General features: G+C 38.5%; 3 protein-coding genes across 3 annotated transcripts; 2 read left to right on the top strand and 1 right to left on the bottom strand.

The window, feature by feature from the left end:
- The first annotated feature begins 664 nt into the window (after positions 1-664).
- Positions 665-1,968, top strand: LOC133336255 (pre-mRNA-splicing factor RBM22-like). The gene has a single exon (XM_061544538.1). The coding sequence runs from the start codon at positions 667-669 to the stop codon at positions 1,954-1,956; it is 1,290 nt and encodes a 429-aa protein (XP_061400522.1). The 5' UTR covers positions 665-666; the 3' UTR covers positions 1,957-1,968.
- Positions 1,969-2,218: 250 nt separating this feature from the next.
- LOC133336252 (uncharacterized) lies at positions 2,219-6,394 on the bottom strand. Its single transcript, XM_061544534.1, has 6 exons — positions 5,995-6,394; positions 5,581-5,851; positions 5,390-5,516; positions 2,732-2,925; positions 2,500-2,661; positions 2,219-2,429 (listed from the first exon to the last, which is right to left on the bottom strand). Exons 1-6 carry the CDS (start codon positions 6,392-6,394, stop codon positions 2,219-2,221), a joined length of 1,365 nt encoding a protein of 454 aa, XP_061400518.1.
- Positions 6,395-9,305: 2,911 nt separating this feature from the next.
- On the top strand, positions 9,306-12,278 carry LOC133336251 (bromodomain-containing protein DDB_G0280777-like). The gene has a single exon (XM_061544533.1). It carries the CDS (start codon positions 9,435-9,437, stop codon positions 12,276-12,278), a length of 2,844 nt encoding a protein of 947 aa, XP_061400517.1. The 5' UTR covers positions 9,306-9,434.

The following is a 12,278-nucleotide window of genomic DNA, read 5'->3' as shown; positions in this document are numbered from 1 at the left end:
AGTCCATTTAGCGCAGCTGATGTCTTGATTAACTGTCAAAGTGGGTAATTTCTACTTGAATTCGATGTGCAGTGTTGCCAACCATTTGAAATACTATATGGAAAAATTTGACAGATAATCGAGACAAAAATCAGAGGTTGTTGTTGTGATACATCACCTTATTATTGCATCATGGTTTCGTGCGTATTAACTAACTACACTTTTTAATATTAAATTAAGCACTAAGCGGCCAAAATTATCTTCTCTTTTTCAGATGATTTTCAATTAAGATAAACCCGAAACTTGTTTGAGGAAATAAAAACCCATTGAAACCCACTGGGTTTACGAAATTCGGTTAAATGTAAACGTACTATGACAGTCAATTTAAATGATCTTAAAGCCAGTGTACATAATCTTCATTTATTTTCAGAATTTCGTAAATCCACATCATATAAAGTGCGTATGTAAATGCGCTATAGTCATAACACGCCATTTCACTGTCACTACATATTCGAAACAATCTGGCAACTCTGTTAATTAATAAATAACCAGCCGTCATATCAATTCACGCGTAGTCTTTGTGGCATAGTTTTTCATTTTCGTTTTGTATATAATTTATATGGAGAAAAAATCGTGAAAAGTGTTGAAATATTTAAGCAACCATTAGTAAAATAACCCAAAGCGAAAATGTCTATGTCCAAGACGACCAACACCTATAATCGGCAGAATTGGGAGGATGCTGAATTTCCTATATTGTGTCAGACTTGTTTGGGCGATAATCCATATGTTCGTATGATAAAAGAACGCTTTGGCAAAGAATGTAAAATATGTACACGGCCATTTACCATATTCAGATGGTGTCCAGGAGCCAGAATGCGTTTCAAGAAAACTGAAATCTGTCAAACATGTGCACGTCTAAAGAATGTATGCCAAACCTGTCTACTCGATTTGGAATATGGCCTGCCTATTCAGGTGAGAGATGCTGCCCTCAAGGTGGCTGATAATTTACCTCAAAGTGATGTCAACAAGGAGTACTATATACAAAATATTGATCGTGAATTGCAAGATGGTGATGGCACTGAGGCGGCCGGAAAAGTTGGAAAATCTCTGGCTGCTAGTGATATGCTGTCGAAATTGGCACGCACAGCTCCCTACTACAAACGTAACAGACCACATATTTGTTCATTTTGGGTTAAGGGTGAGTGTAAGAGAGGTGAGGAGTGTCCTTATCGGCATGACAAACCTAATGAACCCGACGATCCACTATGCGAACAAAATATCAAGGATCGTTATTATGGACGTAATGATCCGGTGGCTGAGAAAATTATGAAGAGAGCAGCTTCTCTGCCGACACTGGAGCCACCAGAGGATCGCAACATTACTACATTGTATGTGGGTAATTTACCCGAAGATATTACTGAACCCGAGTTGAGAGATCATTTCTATCAATTTGGTGAAATACGTTCAATAGCTTTAGTTCCACGCCAACAATGTGCATTTGTACAGTACACAAAACGTTCAGCTGCTGAATTGGCTGCAGAAAAGAGTTTCAACAAGTTAATTTTGCAAGGCAAGAAGGCCACAATTAAATGGGCACATTCCCAAGCTAAGCAAGGAGCGGCCAAGACCGATCGTCGTTTTGAGTTGAATGCTATACCACCCGCCACCGCTACAAATCCAAATGATTTCTTTAATTTACAACAAGAACAAGTTACCGTACTACCTCCCGGGATGAAGTTGCATCAAATACCACCATCGCTAATACCCGCCTCATCATATCAGCAGCTATACTCACAGGCCTATGCTGCGCCATATTCAATGCCAATGGCTTCAACATCTGCTGCAGCTGCGGCAGCATCGGCTGCCTCAACATCATTAGATTCCATACCACCACCGCCGGGTATAGCTGGTGGGGCTCCTGGACAAGTGCATTATCCCAGTCAGGATCCAAGTCGTTTGGGGGCAGTGAAAAAATAAACTATAACTGGCGTTTCAGGAATCAACTACTACTGTATATAGCATTGTTACATATGCTTGTGGAAATTTAAAAAGAAAGAAAATAAAGACGATTTTAATATGAAATTAATTATTCAAATGTTTATTTGAAAATTTGCTTACAGAATACTTTTCTTAACATTTTCTATGTAGCTATGACAAATCTTTTAATTAACGCAGCAAATTAAACTTATTTCTAAGGCATTTACATATTTCTTTGCAAATATGCTGTGTTTACAACTATCTACAGGGTCAGGGTCTCGGTGTGATCAGGAAATAATTCACTTTTAGACTGTGGCACCTGTACCAAATATCTATCCATAAAACGTGGATTTTTGTTGATGAGCACTTCGTGCAATATTTGATTATCGGTGATGGTCTTTTTGGTAATAATCAAACGTCGTTGTTCTCCCTGGCCATAACTTGAAGACCGCAAGTTGAAATTTTTCGCAATTCTATAAAATGGAGAATGGGAGGCATAGAAATTAGGAAAACGTATACAGAAATATTTTCTGACCAACTTACTCATGTAGCAATGCTCTTTCTTCTTTGGTAAAGGTTGGTTCAAATTGCAATTCTCGTATATCCTCTGATTCAACATAGTTTCTCAATATGTTTTTAAAATATTGTTTATCCATTTTACAATCTTCCTTTCCCAAACCGGAACGATTACTTTTAAACAAGTAACTGTAGAAAAAAAGATAAGTTTATTGGTTTGAATTATGACGAATCTAAGTTGTGTAGATTTTTTACTTACCCAACTGGATCTTCACGTCCTTGTTTTTTTGAGCCCAAACCACCACCTGACCAACCCATCATTTTCATCATTCTAAAACCTTTGTTGTTATCGTCCAATTTCTTATCTTCAGATGCTGCATCCACTTCACTACTTATAACCTCACAAACAGCTTTGTTGTTGTCCTTCTCAATTTTAATTGTTTTTCTGCCGGGATTTTGCTAAAAAAAACAGTTTGAAAATATTTATGAATGAGAAATGAAATTACATACTCAAATTGTAAACTTCGGCTAAGACCTTTAACATACATATGAGGGATATTCAGAACATATTGTTCATTTTCTCCGAAGATGTTTCTAACAAAACAAAATAACGACACTTTGCTCGTTACAAGAACATGGCATTCCGGACAAATTATAACCTCTCCTATTGCAAAATGCAATTCAAGCATTAAAACTACCGAAAATAGGCCGGTAACGCACATGGGACCCATTCTTAAACGTGGGCAGATATATCCAATTTTCAATACCAAACATCCTAGGAGATGTAGTAAAGTGAGTTTACAATTTCAAAGCTCTTTCTTAAATGTTACGATCTGTATATGACAACGGACGGACATGGGGAAATATTTCGACCACAACAAAGGAGATCAGAAGGCATCCCTTTAAACGGGGGTGTTGGGTGCATTGGCTATTTAAATTTAAGTGTGGTTTACCCTTCACCACACTGTGGTACAGGGTATTATGTCTTTGTGCATATGTTTGTAACAGGCAAAAATAATCGAGATAGACCCATGGTTCCTTTTGAGAATATGCATAGAATAACTTTCTGAGTCGATTTATGCATGTCCGTCCGTCCGTCCATGTATTTTTGTTAACAAAGTACAGGTCGCATTTATGATCCGATTTGGATGAAATTTGGCACAGGTCACTTCATTGGCCCAAGGACGAACCCTATTGAGAGAAAATCGGTCCACGTTTAGGCATAGCTCCCATATAAGGGTACCCCAAAATTTTCGGTATTTTGAGGTTCTTGAGCGTGTTTTTTAACTGAATTCGCTGAAATTTGGTACTTTGAGTTCTTATTGGGTAGCAAATCTCTCTACCAAAAATTATAAATAAAGGTCAATTTTTTCGGATAGCCCACATATAAGATTACCCCCAATTTTCGGTATTTTGGGGGTTTTGATCGCATTTTACGACCGAATTCGCTGAAATTTGGTGCTTTGTGTTCTTATTGGGTAGCAAATCTCCCTACCAAAAATTATAAATAACGGTCCATTTTTTCGCATAGCCCCCATATAAGGGTACCCCCAAATTTTCGGTATTTTGAGGTTCTTGAGCGCGTTTTCCAACTGAATTCGCTGAAATTTTGTACTTTGAGTTCTTATTGGGTAGCAAATCTCCCTACCAAAAATTATAAATAAAGGTCCATTTTTTCGGATAGCCCCCATATAAGATTACCCCCAATTTTCGGTATTTTGGGGGTTTTGATCGCATTTTTCGACCGAATTCGCTGAAATTTGGTACTTTGTGTTCTTATTGGGTAGCAAATCTCCCTACCAAACATTATAAATAAAGGTCCATTTTTTCGGAAAGCCCCCATATAAGGGCACCCCTAATTTTCGTTATTTTCGGGTTTTTGGGCTCGTTTTATAACTGAATGAGCTGAAATTTTGTACATTGGGTTCTTATTGGGTACCAAATTACTCCACTAAAAATTATAAATATAGGTCCAGTTTTTCTGGTAGTACCCATTTAACGGTACCCCAAAATTTTTGGTATTTTGGGGTTCTGATCGGATTTTTCGACCAAATTGACTGAAATTTAGTACGTCGAGTTCTTATTAGGTAGCACATCTCTCCACTATAAATTATAAATATTTATTATATTATTTTGAGGTTCTTGAACCAAATTTTTTCTGGTACAGGGTATTATGTTTTTGTGCATATGTTTGTAACATGCAAAAATAATCGAGATAGACCCATGGTTCCTTTTGAGAATATGCATAGAATCACTTTTTGAGTCGATTTAAGCACGAAATTTGGCACAGCGTAGCAAATTAGGTCTAGAATGATGTGTGTAAAGTTTCCTGAAAATCGGTTCAGATTTATATATAGCTCCCACATATACTTTCGTCAGATTTAATGTAAATGGTGCACCAAAGTCCCTATATATCTTTCGATTTGCACGAAATTTGGCACAGCGTAACAAATTAGGTCTAGAATGATGTGTGTTAAGTTTCCTGAAATCGGTTCAGATTTAGATATAGCTTCTATATCTGACCAAATGAACAATTTAGTATCGGTTGCAGAATGAGGTGTTTATGGTTCCAATTTAATTTTACTGGTCCTTTAAAAATGCGACTTCTGTTAGGATTCATCTGTTGAATATACCCAAGGTGGTGAAGGGTATCATATAGTCGGCCCCGTCCGACTTTACTACTTTCCTTACTGGTTTTTGTATTGAAAGCGTTTCATTTTTTCTCATTTCCTCATTAATGTTAATGACAGTATAAAAAGCCAGATAAGCAAGGTGCTAGGGTAATTAATGTATGACACTCTACAGAAATAACGAGAGAGAGCATAAAGCTGCTAACGGTAGAGGACAAAAATTGAGGAATATGATATGAGGGAGGAAAATGTGTGCAATGGATGAGTCCAAGAACTTTTCTACTTACCTTTATACTATAACATTCCGTTTGCAACGTCTCCAATGCCTTATTAAATGCATTTGCCTTGGCAGTCTTTAAGTTTTCTCCTGTTGCAACGGCCACAACTTGATTATTAAGGCGGACTTCGACTTTCCTAAAACACAAGAATCATATTCGTGTCACAAAACCACATTAAAAATATCCAATAAACCACCTACTTGATATTATTTTCAGCGGGAACTTCTTTTTCTTCATACAACACATTGCTACGCTGGGCAGAAAGTTGCAGACATTGACGTCCGCCATTTAAAAATACAATAAATCGATTATATTTTAGACCAGCAAATAAATCTGTTTGTGGTGTCTTCTTCGCTGGTGGTGCTTGCATTTCGTCCATATTATCCCCGCCTATATCAAAATGTTTTCTCTTTTGACCCTGTAATTGTTGGGTATTTTGACCCTCGTTTGTTTGCTGCGTCGATCTGCGTCCTAAAATATTGGCACAAGAAATACGCATTCGTTCAATCGTTAGACATATCCATTTCTAGGTCTACTAGAACTACTACTCACTTATTTGTACTTAAAAATAAACATAAAATTTGAATAGCTTTGTTAATTGTTTTTACGTCTACCTTTAGCCCGGGCCTCGGCAGCATCGGAGGCCGCAACAAATGTCCGTTTTAGACGATTTGCTCTGCCCTCACGGAATTCTTTGGCCACTTCTTTAGATAGTTCTGCCACCATTGCCATTGTTTCGGCGGGATATTTACAACCCATAAATTCCATATTTGTGAAGACCTGAGCCAAACAGACCAGCTTATCTTCGGGAAATTTGTCCTTGTGTACTTCCATGAAACGTTTCCTCAGCAACCAATGTTCTTCACTTTCATATTCTCGGCGGTAAACTTCCACATCCCAATCTGTGGGAAATTCCGAATCGTTTTGTTGTTGCTGGTCATTTGTTTGTTGTTGGTCAGATTCTGTGTCGGAACTTTGTTTCGCTTTCTTTAACTTTTTATCTTTTTTCGACATATTTTTGTGGGAGAAATGTGGAAGCACGTTTAGAAAAATTTTATAAAAACGCTACACTGATATATGTATGTATCGTGGTGCTGTCAAAACATGAAAAACAAACAAAGATGCCACATGACAATGTCAAAACATAAACGAACACAAAGAGATGCCACGTAAATAAATGAGGTACAAGTGTGTACAAATACATGGTATTGTGAATACACAAGACATTCATAGGCAGAAGTTTAAGATTGGATTCTTAGCGTGAGAAAGGGAGTTTCCCATGGCATAATTATATATTTTGTAAACATGAACATTGCTCTTAAGATTTACATCTTATGTCTATAATTTTTAGATGCAGGGAACTTAAAAATATTTATAAATATAAAGTATTTAGCAATTGTTGCCACTGAAAACATGATATGCGTACGTTTCGAAGGGAGATATTTTCATTAAAAATTTTAATGCTGAATATTGCCAATGGCAAATTTATGAAAATTGGAAACATATGACTGCATGAGACTATTTGGATACAACAAATAAGGTAACCTTTTGTTTTAAAAAACATTTTCCGAAAACTATGAAAGCTGGATAATGCAATTTTTAACTCGGATTAGGCAGCCGCGCGAATTTAAATCATTCAATAAATATTTATCAATTAATAATAACATTAAACCTTTCTAGAAAGAACGTAATGCTTTCTTCATCGTCCACATAAAATATATACATATATGGCAGTGAAATAAAATAAATTCGTTGCCGATTTTTTATAAGTGCTCAATGTGTTTTATTAAGTGTTAAGGGTTAGTGTTCCATCTGGAGGTATTCTTATAGACGAGTTTGGGTCTTCTTATACGAGATATGGAAGTCTTCTTATAGAGGAGCTGGATGTATTTTTATAGAAGAGAGGACTTCTTATAGAAGACATGGATATCTTATTACCGTAGAGCTCGAAATAATCTTATTGAAGAGTTGAAAGAGATTGAACGTGCGGGTGTGAGGTTCACCAATTGCCTTTATGAATTGGATGCAAACCGTGTGGGTGATGCGTTTGCCTTGGAGCAAGAATCAGTGGTCGAATTTAAAGCCAGTCGAAGGTTATTACTTTTGGGCACGTTGATTCTGGCTGCTGGGCCTTAAACGGTATGTTAAAATGCGGTACAAATTGACCAACAGAAGCAGGTAAACATCCCTTCTTTTGGCACGTGTACGCTAAATTTAACCGAAGAGCTGATTGCATTCATATAAAGGACGTAATAATATTCTTATAGATGCAGCAAATGACTTCATAAAAAATAGCTGAAGGTCTCCTTAATTCAAAATGCTTATGTTGGGTTACCTCTCTGTTCCCATCGCCTCTTTTCGGAGAAATATTTAATGCACATAATTAAATATTCTTTATTTTATTTTTCGAACAAACGAAATGAAACACAAAAATGAAACAAAAGTTCCGTTCCAGAACCTAAAAGAATCTACTCATTTTACATGTTTTACAACTTTTTACTCGAAAACCGTTCCTCAACCCTAAAAACTTGTAAAACATCGAATCAAATTTAAGAGAGCACAAAACAAAATGGCGTTTTGTATTAAAAAAGTACTGGAACAGACAGAAACATTTTTTTGTTTTTATGACATTCAATAACAATAACAACATTCATGTTGTATCAGACGTGCTCAGGTACAAAAAGCACACTGTTGGATTCAAATTTTCGAAATGAGACTACCTTTATTATTTTGCCATGGGAGTTTCCCAAGGTGATATTTATACAAGGTAACTACAAAACCTAGCTGATTTGATTCCAATTTAATATTCGTGTTAATATGACAAAATATGCTTTTAAAAATAGCCCAACTGCAAAATTTGGTACACATAAACTTTGAAATGGTTATTCATTAGGGTCGTACCTCACCTCAAAAGTTAAATACATGTATTTCAATGAATGTTACCCAAATACGCATTGCGTATAAAAATATAAAGTTGAAATTTTTCAACATTGACAATGCGTATTTTGGATTATTAGGTTTTTTGTTTTTTTTTTTGTGTTTCTATAAAGCTAAACATTTTTCGATCAATTTAAAACGTGTTTTCATCCATTTTCACCGTTTTCAATTGGCACAGATGCAAATAAAATCCTTGCGTATTTGGGGAATACGGACGTCTAACAAACACTATAAAGGTTAGAAGGTGAGTATTTTTATACGGAGCGCAATAAATTAGGTACGACCCTTAAATGTTCTCCCTATTTAATTTACTTAGTCTATCAGAGGCAGTAGATCTTTTTTCATGGAATAATTCGCAATCTCAGCATTTTCATATGCGTTACACATAATACTGGAAATGGCTGAATTAGAGGAAGGATATTCAAGCGATAGAAATAAATAAATAATTGTCAAATAACTCCTCACGATAGCAAAGGGTCCAATTTATGTACAGCTGCGAATCAATTAAACAGTAGCGTACTTTATTCATGCAGTTCTCTTACATTTTTCCAAAGCTTTTAATATCATTTTAAAAATTGTGTATTAAAAAAGTAGAAATTCATTTCACTAAAATCGTTTTATTTTATTTTTTTTAATATCTTGGCATTGTACTGCGAACATTGCTATGCAATTTCTTTTATGCTTTTCACAGCATACTTTTAGGCGTGATATTATCATTGACACAATCCCATGGTAAATTAACACAGCAACAAATCATTTTACCCAACCATGGAAATCCATTTAGAAGAAAAACTAAATGATTAACCGGTATTCGCATTAACCGATACTTTTACAACAATATTACTTTCTATTTTTTGGTGATTTGATTGCGTTGAGAAAACACCTAAAAATTTTCACCAAATAAGCAAAAAAACAGACCACAGAAGTCATTAGAATTTATAAAAAATTATATTTCTAATACATTGGTTAGCATTTCAAAGGTTCGTATTCGAAATAAATCGAAAGTGATTATGTAAATATTCTGGGAAAAAATTAAAAATAAAATTTCAGTCTAGATAGAAGAAGCCGTGTGACACACTAGAGAGAATAGTTGAAAAATCGAAGCGATAGCAAAGTAATGGCCGATGTTGAAAATGTCTCGCAAGCAGCTGCGCCAGCAACCGCAGCGCCTGTGACCGTCACGAATTCCAGCGCGGCTGATGCCGCCGGTTCGCTGGGAACAAATGGTAAGATGGAGGGTGGGGTGCAATCAGACGGTAATGCTACATCTAATGATTTAGGAACCTCCCCGACACAAGAAAAATCGAGCAATTCACATCCCCACGATTCGGAATATGATACAGCCAGTGATCTGGAGGGTGGGGAGGAATATGATGACGATGATGATGATTTGGATGATAGTTTATCCGATGAGGATGATGACGAGGACGACGAATCGGAAACTGATGATGATGATGAGGACGACGATGAAGGTGTCGAAGGTGACATGACTTCCCAGGAGAAAGTCGATGCTGAAGCTCAGAAAAAAGTCGATGAAGACAGAAGTAATCCACAATACATTCCCAAAAGGGGTACATTTTATGAACATGACGATCGTACTGCTGAGGATGGTGAATGTATTGAGGTGGAGGGCTCTGAAGATGCCGATGGCCAATCAACCGCAAACGGCGGTGGTAGTAATGCTGGAGGATCGAAGACAACACCCACAATCTCGACAGCTTCGAAAACTATGAAGAAATGGCAGCCTGCTTCTGCTGTCGACCGCTGGTCACATGATCGTTTCGATCCATCGGAACAGGCGCCTAAGTCCAGGACAGAGCTGGTATCTGCCTATGGTTATGACATACGCACCGAGGATGCACCGCCAAAGGCACGTAGAAGACGTCGGTATGGTCGGGGACCCAGTAAATATAATCGCAATTGGGAAGACGAAAGTGCCTACCTTAAGACAAATAATAAGGAACGCAAGCCTCCAAAGCCATCCGATTTCCCAGCTTTAAATGAAAATTCTGGAAAATCACGTCGTTCATCCGGCCGGACACGGGAAGAGAAAGAAAATCGTATGGAAAGGCGTCAGAGAGAGGGAAAGTCTGATAGATCCGAAAGACAGAGTCATTCACGGAATAATCATCAGGATGATTATAACGATCGAAGAGACCGGATTGGTGAAGGTGGCGTACACAAAAGGTCTAAATCAAAAACAAATTTCAATCGCCAAAATCAGGCGTCTGTTGGTCGACAAGCGGCTATGGAATTTAAGCAGAAAAATCGCCAACCTAATCAGAATTCTTCTGGTTCAGGCAACCAAGGAGGCCAGGGCAGCAGTCTGAGTAGTCGCCTAGAAGCTCACCGACAACCAAATTCAAATCAGCATCAGGGTCAGCATATTAATAAAAGTCCCTCTGGTAATTCGGGAATGGGTAAATCACAGCAAAGTCAGGTCTCATCTCAGCAGCAACATAATGATAACTATAATAACAAGAAGAAAAATTACGATCAAGGTCATCAATCATCTTCACAGGGATCTCCTCACAATGCTGCTCCACAGCAGCAGCAGCAACAACAGCAGTTGCACCAACAGCAACAGTCTTCGTCAAATCATAATGTGGTGCGACAGCAAAATGCTCAGCAAATGCAACCAAAGCCACAGCCAACAATGCCGTCAACAAACTTGTCACAGCGTTTGCAGCAAGTCCAAAATCGTAATGATCCGAGCCATGTGGGAAGTGTGCAAATGCATGCCTTAGCATCACAGAATCAGCAGCAGCAACAACAGCAGCAACAGCTCTTACAACACCAACAAGCAGCCAATATGATGATGGCTGCACCACAAAATCTAAGCCAGGCACAGGAACAAAGAGGTCCACCAAAACGTTATTCAAGTCTGCGTCGCTCTCAGCATGAAGCCCAGCACATGGGAGAACATCAGCAAATGCAACAGATGCATATGCAACAGCAACAAGCTGCTACGCCACCCGCGATGTTGATGCCCTCCGAACAAGCAATGCTTCAAGCGAATCTCATGCAAATGTATCACCAGGAGAATTTGCAAGCTCAAATGCAAGCATTGCAGGTGTCCCAGCAAGCAAATGTTCCCAAACAGGCCACATATGCCAGTGCAGGACCTCAGGCGCAACCACCAGGACCATACACTGGTACAGCGACAACACCAACAGCATATTATGTAGCACCAGATGCATATACAGCAGCATCTGCGGCTCAGGCCACTCAAGCCGCGGCCACTTACGCTGCTCAACAGGCAGCACCCAATTATATGGCTCAACAAGCGACCCCAGCCTCATTGGCGGCTTATGCCAATGCAGCCCCAGCACCCCAACAGACTGTGCCCACATCAGCTTTTGGTGCTGCAGCAGGTGTTGGCGTAGTGCCCCAACCGAATCCTGCAGCTACAGCAGCCGCAAATTATCAGAATTACAATACGGTAGGCGGTACAACGTACTTTGTACCGCCACCAACACAAACCACTAACCGACCCGTTTCGTTGCCCCAAAGAAGACCTACTAATGCTATACCCATACTGCCACCATCCGACAAGAACAAGCCACCAGCCACAGCTGCTCAACAGAAGGCAACCGAATCAAAAGACGAGACAAAGTCAATTTCGTCGTCATCAAATGCCACAGCATCAGCGCCCATTGGTAGTGCTGAAAATATTGATCATATCATTGATAATATGTTTGTCCAAAGACCGGCGTTTCAACCGCCTGCAAATGCTGCTGCTGCCGCCACCACCGCCTCCGCTGCTAATACCAAATCAATGATAAATGAATCGACAGAATCAAATTCAAATTCCACAAATCCTGTTGGTGCTTCTTCCACACAGCAAGATAATAGCAATGCGGCGGCACCTCAGGCCACCAGTGATAAACTCACAAATGAAGCGGCGACATCATCGTCGACAGAAGTTAGTAACAATAATCCAATATCGACACAAGAATGA

This window comes from Musca vetustissima, unplaced genomic scaffold (assembly GCF_032173495.1).
Source record: "Musca vetustissima isolate MV318-11 ecotype Yass unplaced genomic scaffold, APGP_CSIRO_Mvet_v1 utg123146, whole genome shotgun sequence".
NCBI classification, from domain to species: Eukaryota; Metazoa; Arthropoda; class Insecta; order Diptera; family Muscidae; genus Musca; species Musca vetustissima.
Note: the sequence above shows the minus strand (reverse complement) of the source record. Positions and strands in the feature narration are given on the sequence as shown.

Coding starts and splice junctions, on each gene's coding strand:
- LOC133336251 (XM_061544533.1), top strand. CDS start 9,435: ATGGCCGATGTTGAAAATGTCTCGCAAGCAGCTGCGCCAGCAACCGCA.
- LOC133336255 (XM_061544538.1), top strand. CDS start 667: ATGTCTATGTCCAAGACGACCAACACCTATAATCGGCAGAATTGGGAG.
- LOC133336252 (XM_061544534.1), bottom strand. CDS start 6,394: ATGTCGAAAAAAGATAAAAAGTTAAAGAAAGCGAAACAAAGTTCCGAC. Junction 5,852..5,994: donor TGCCGAGGCCCGGGCTAAAG/GTAGACGTAAAA, acceptor CCAATATTTTAG/GACGCAGATCGACGCAGCAA. Junction 5,517..5,580: donor CCCGCTGAAAATAATATCAA/GTAGGTGGTTTA, acceptor CTTGTGTTTTAG/GAAAGTCGAAGTCCGCCTTA.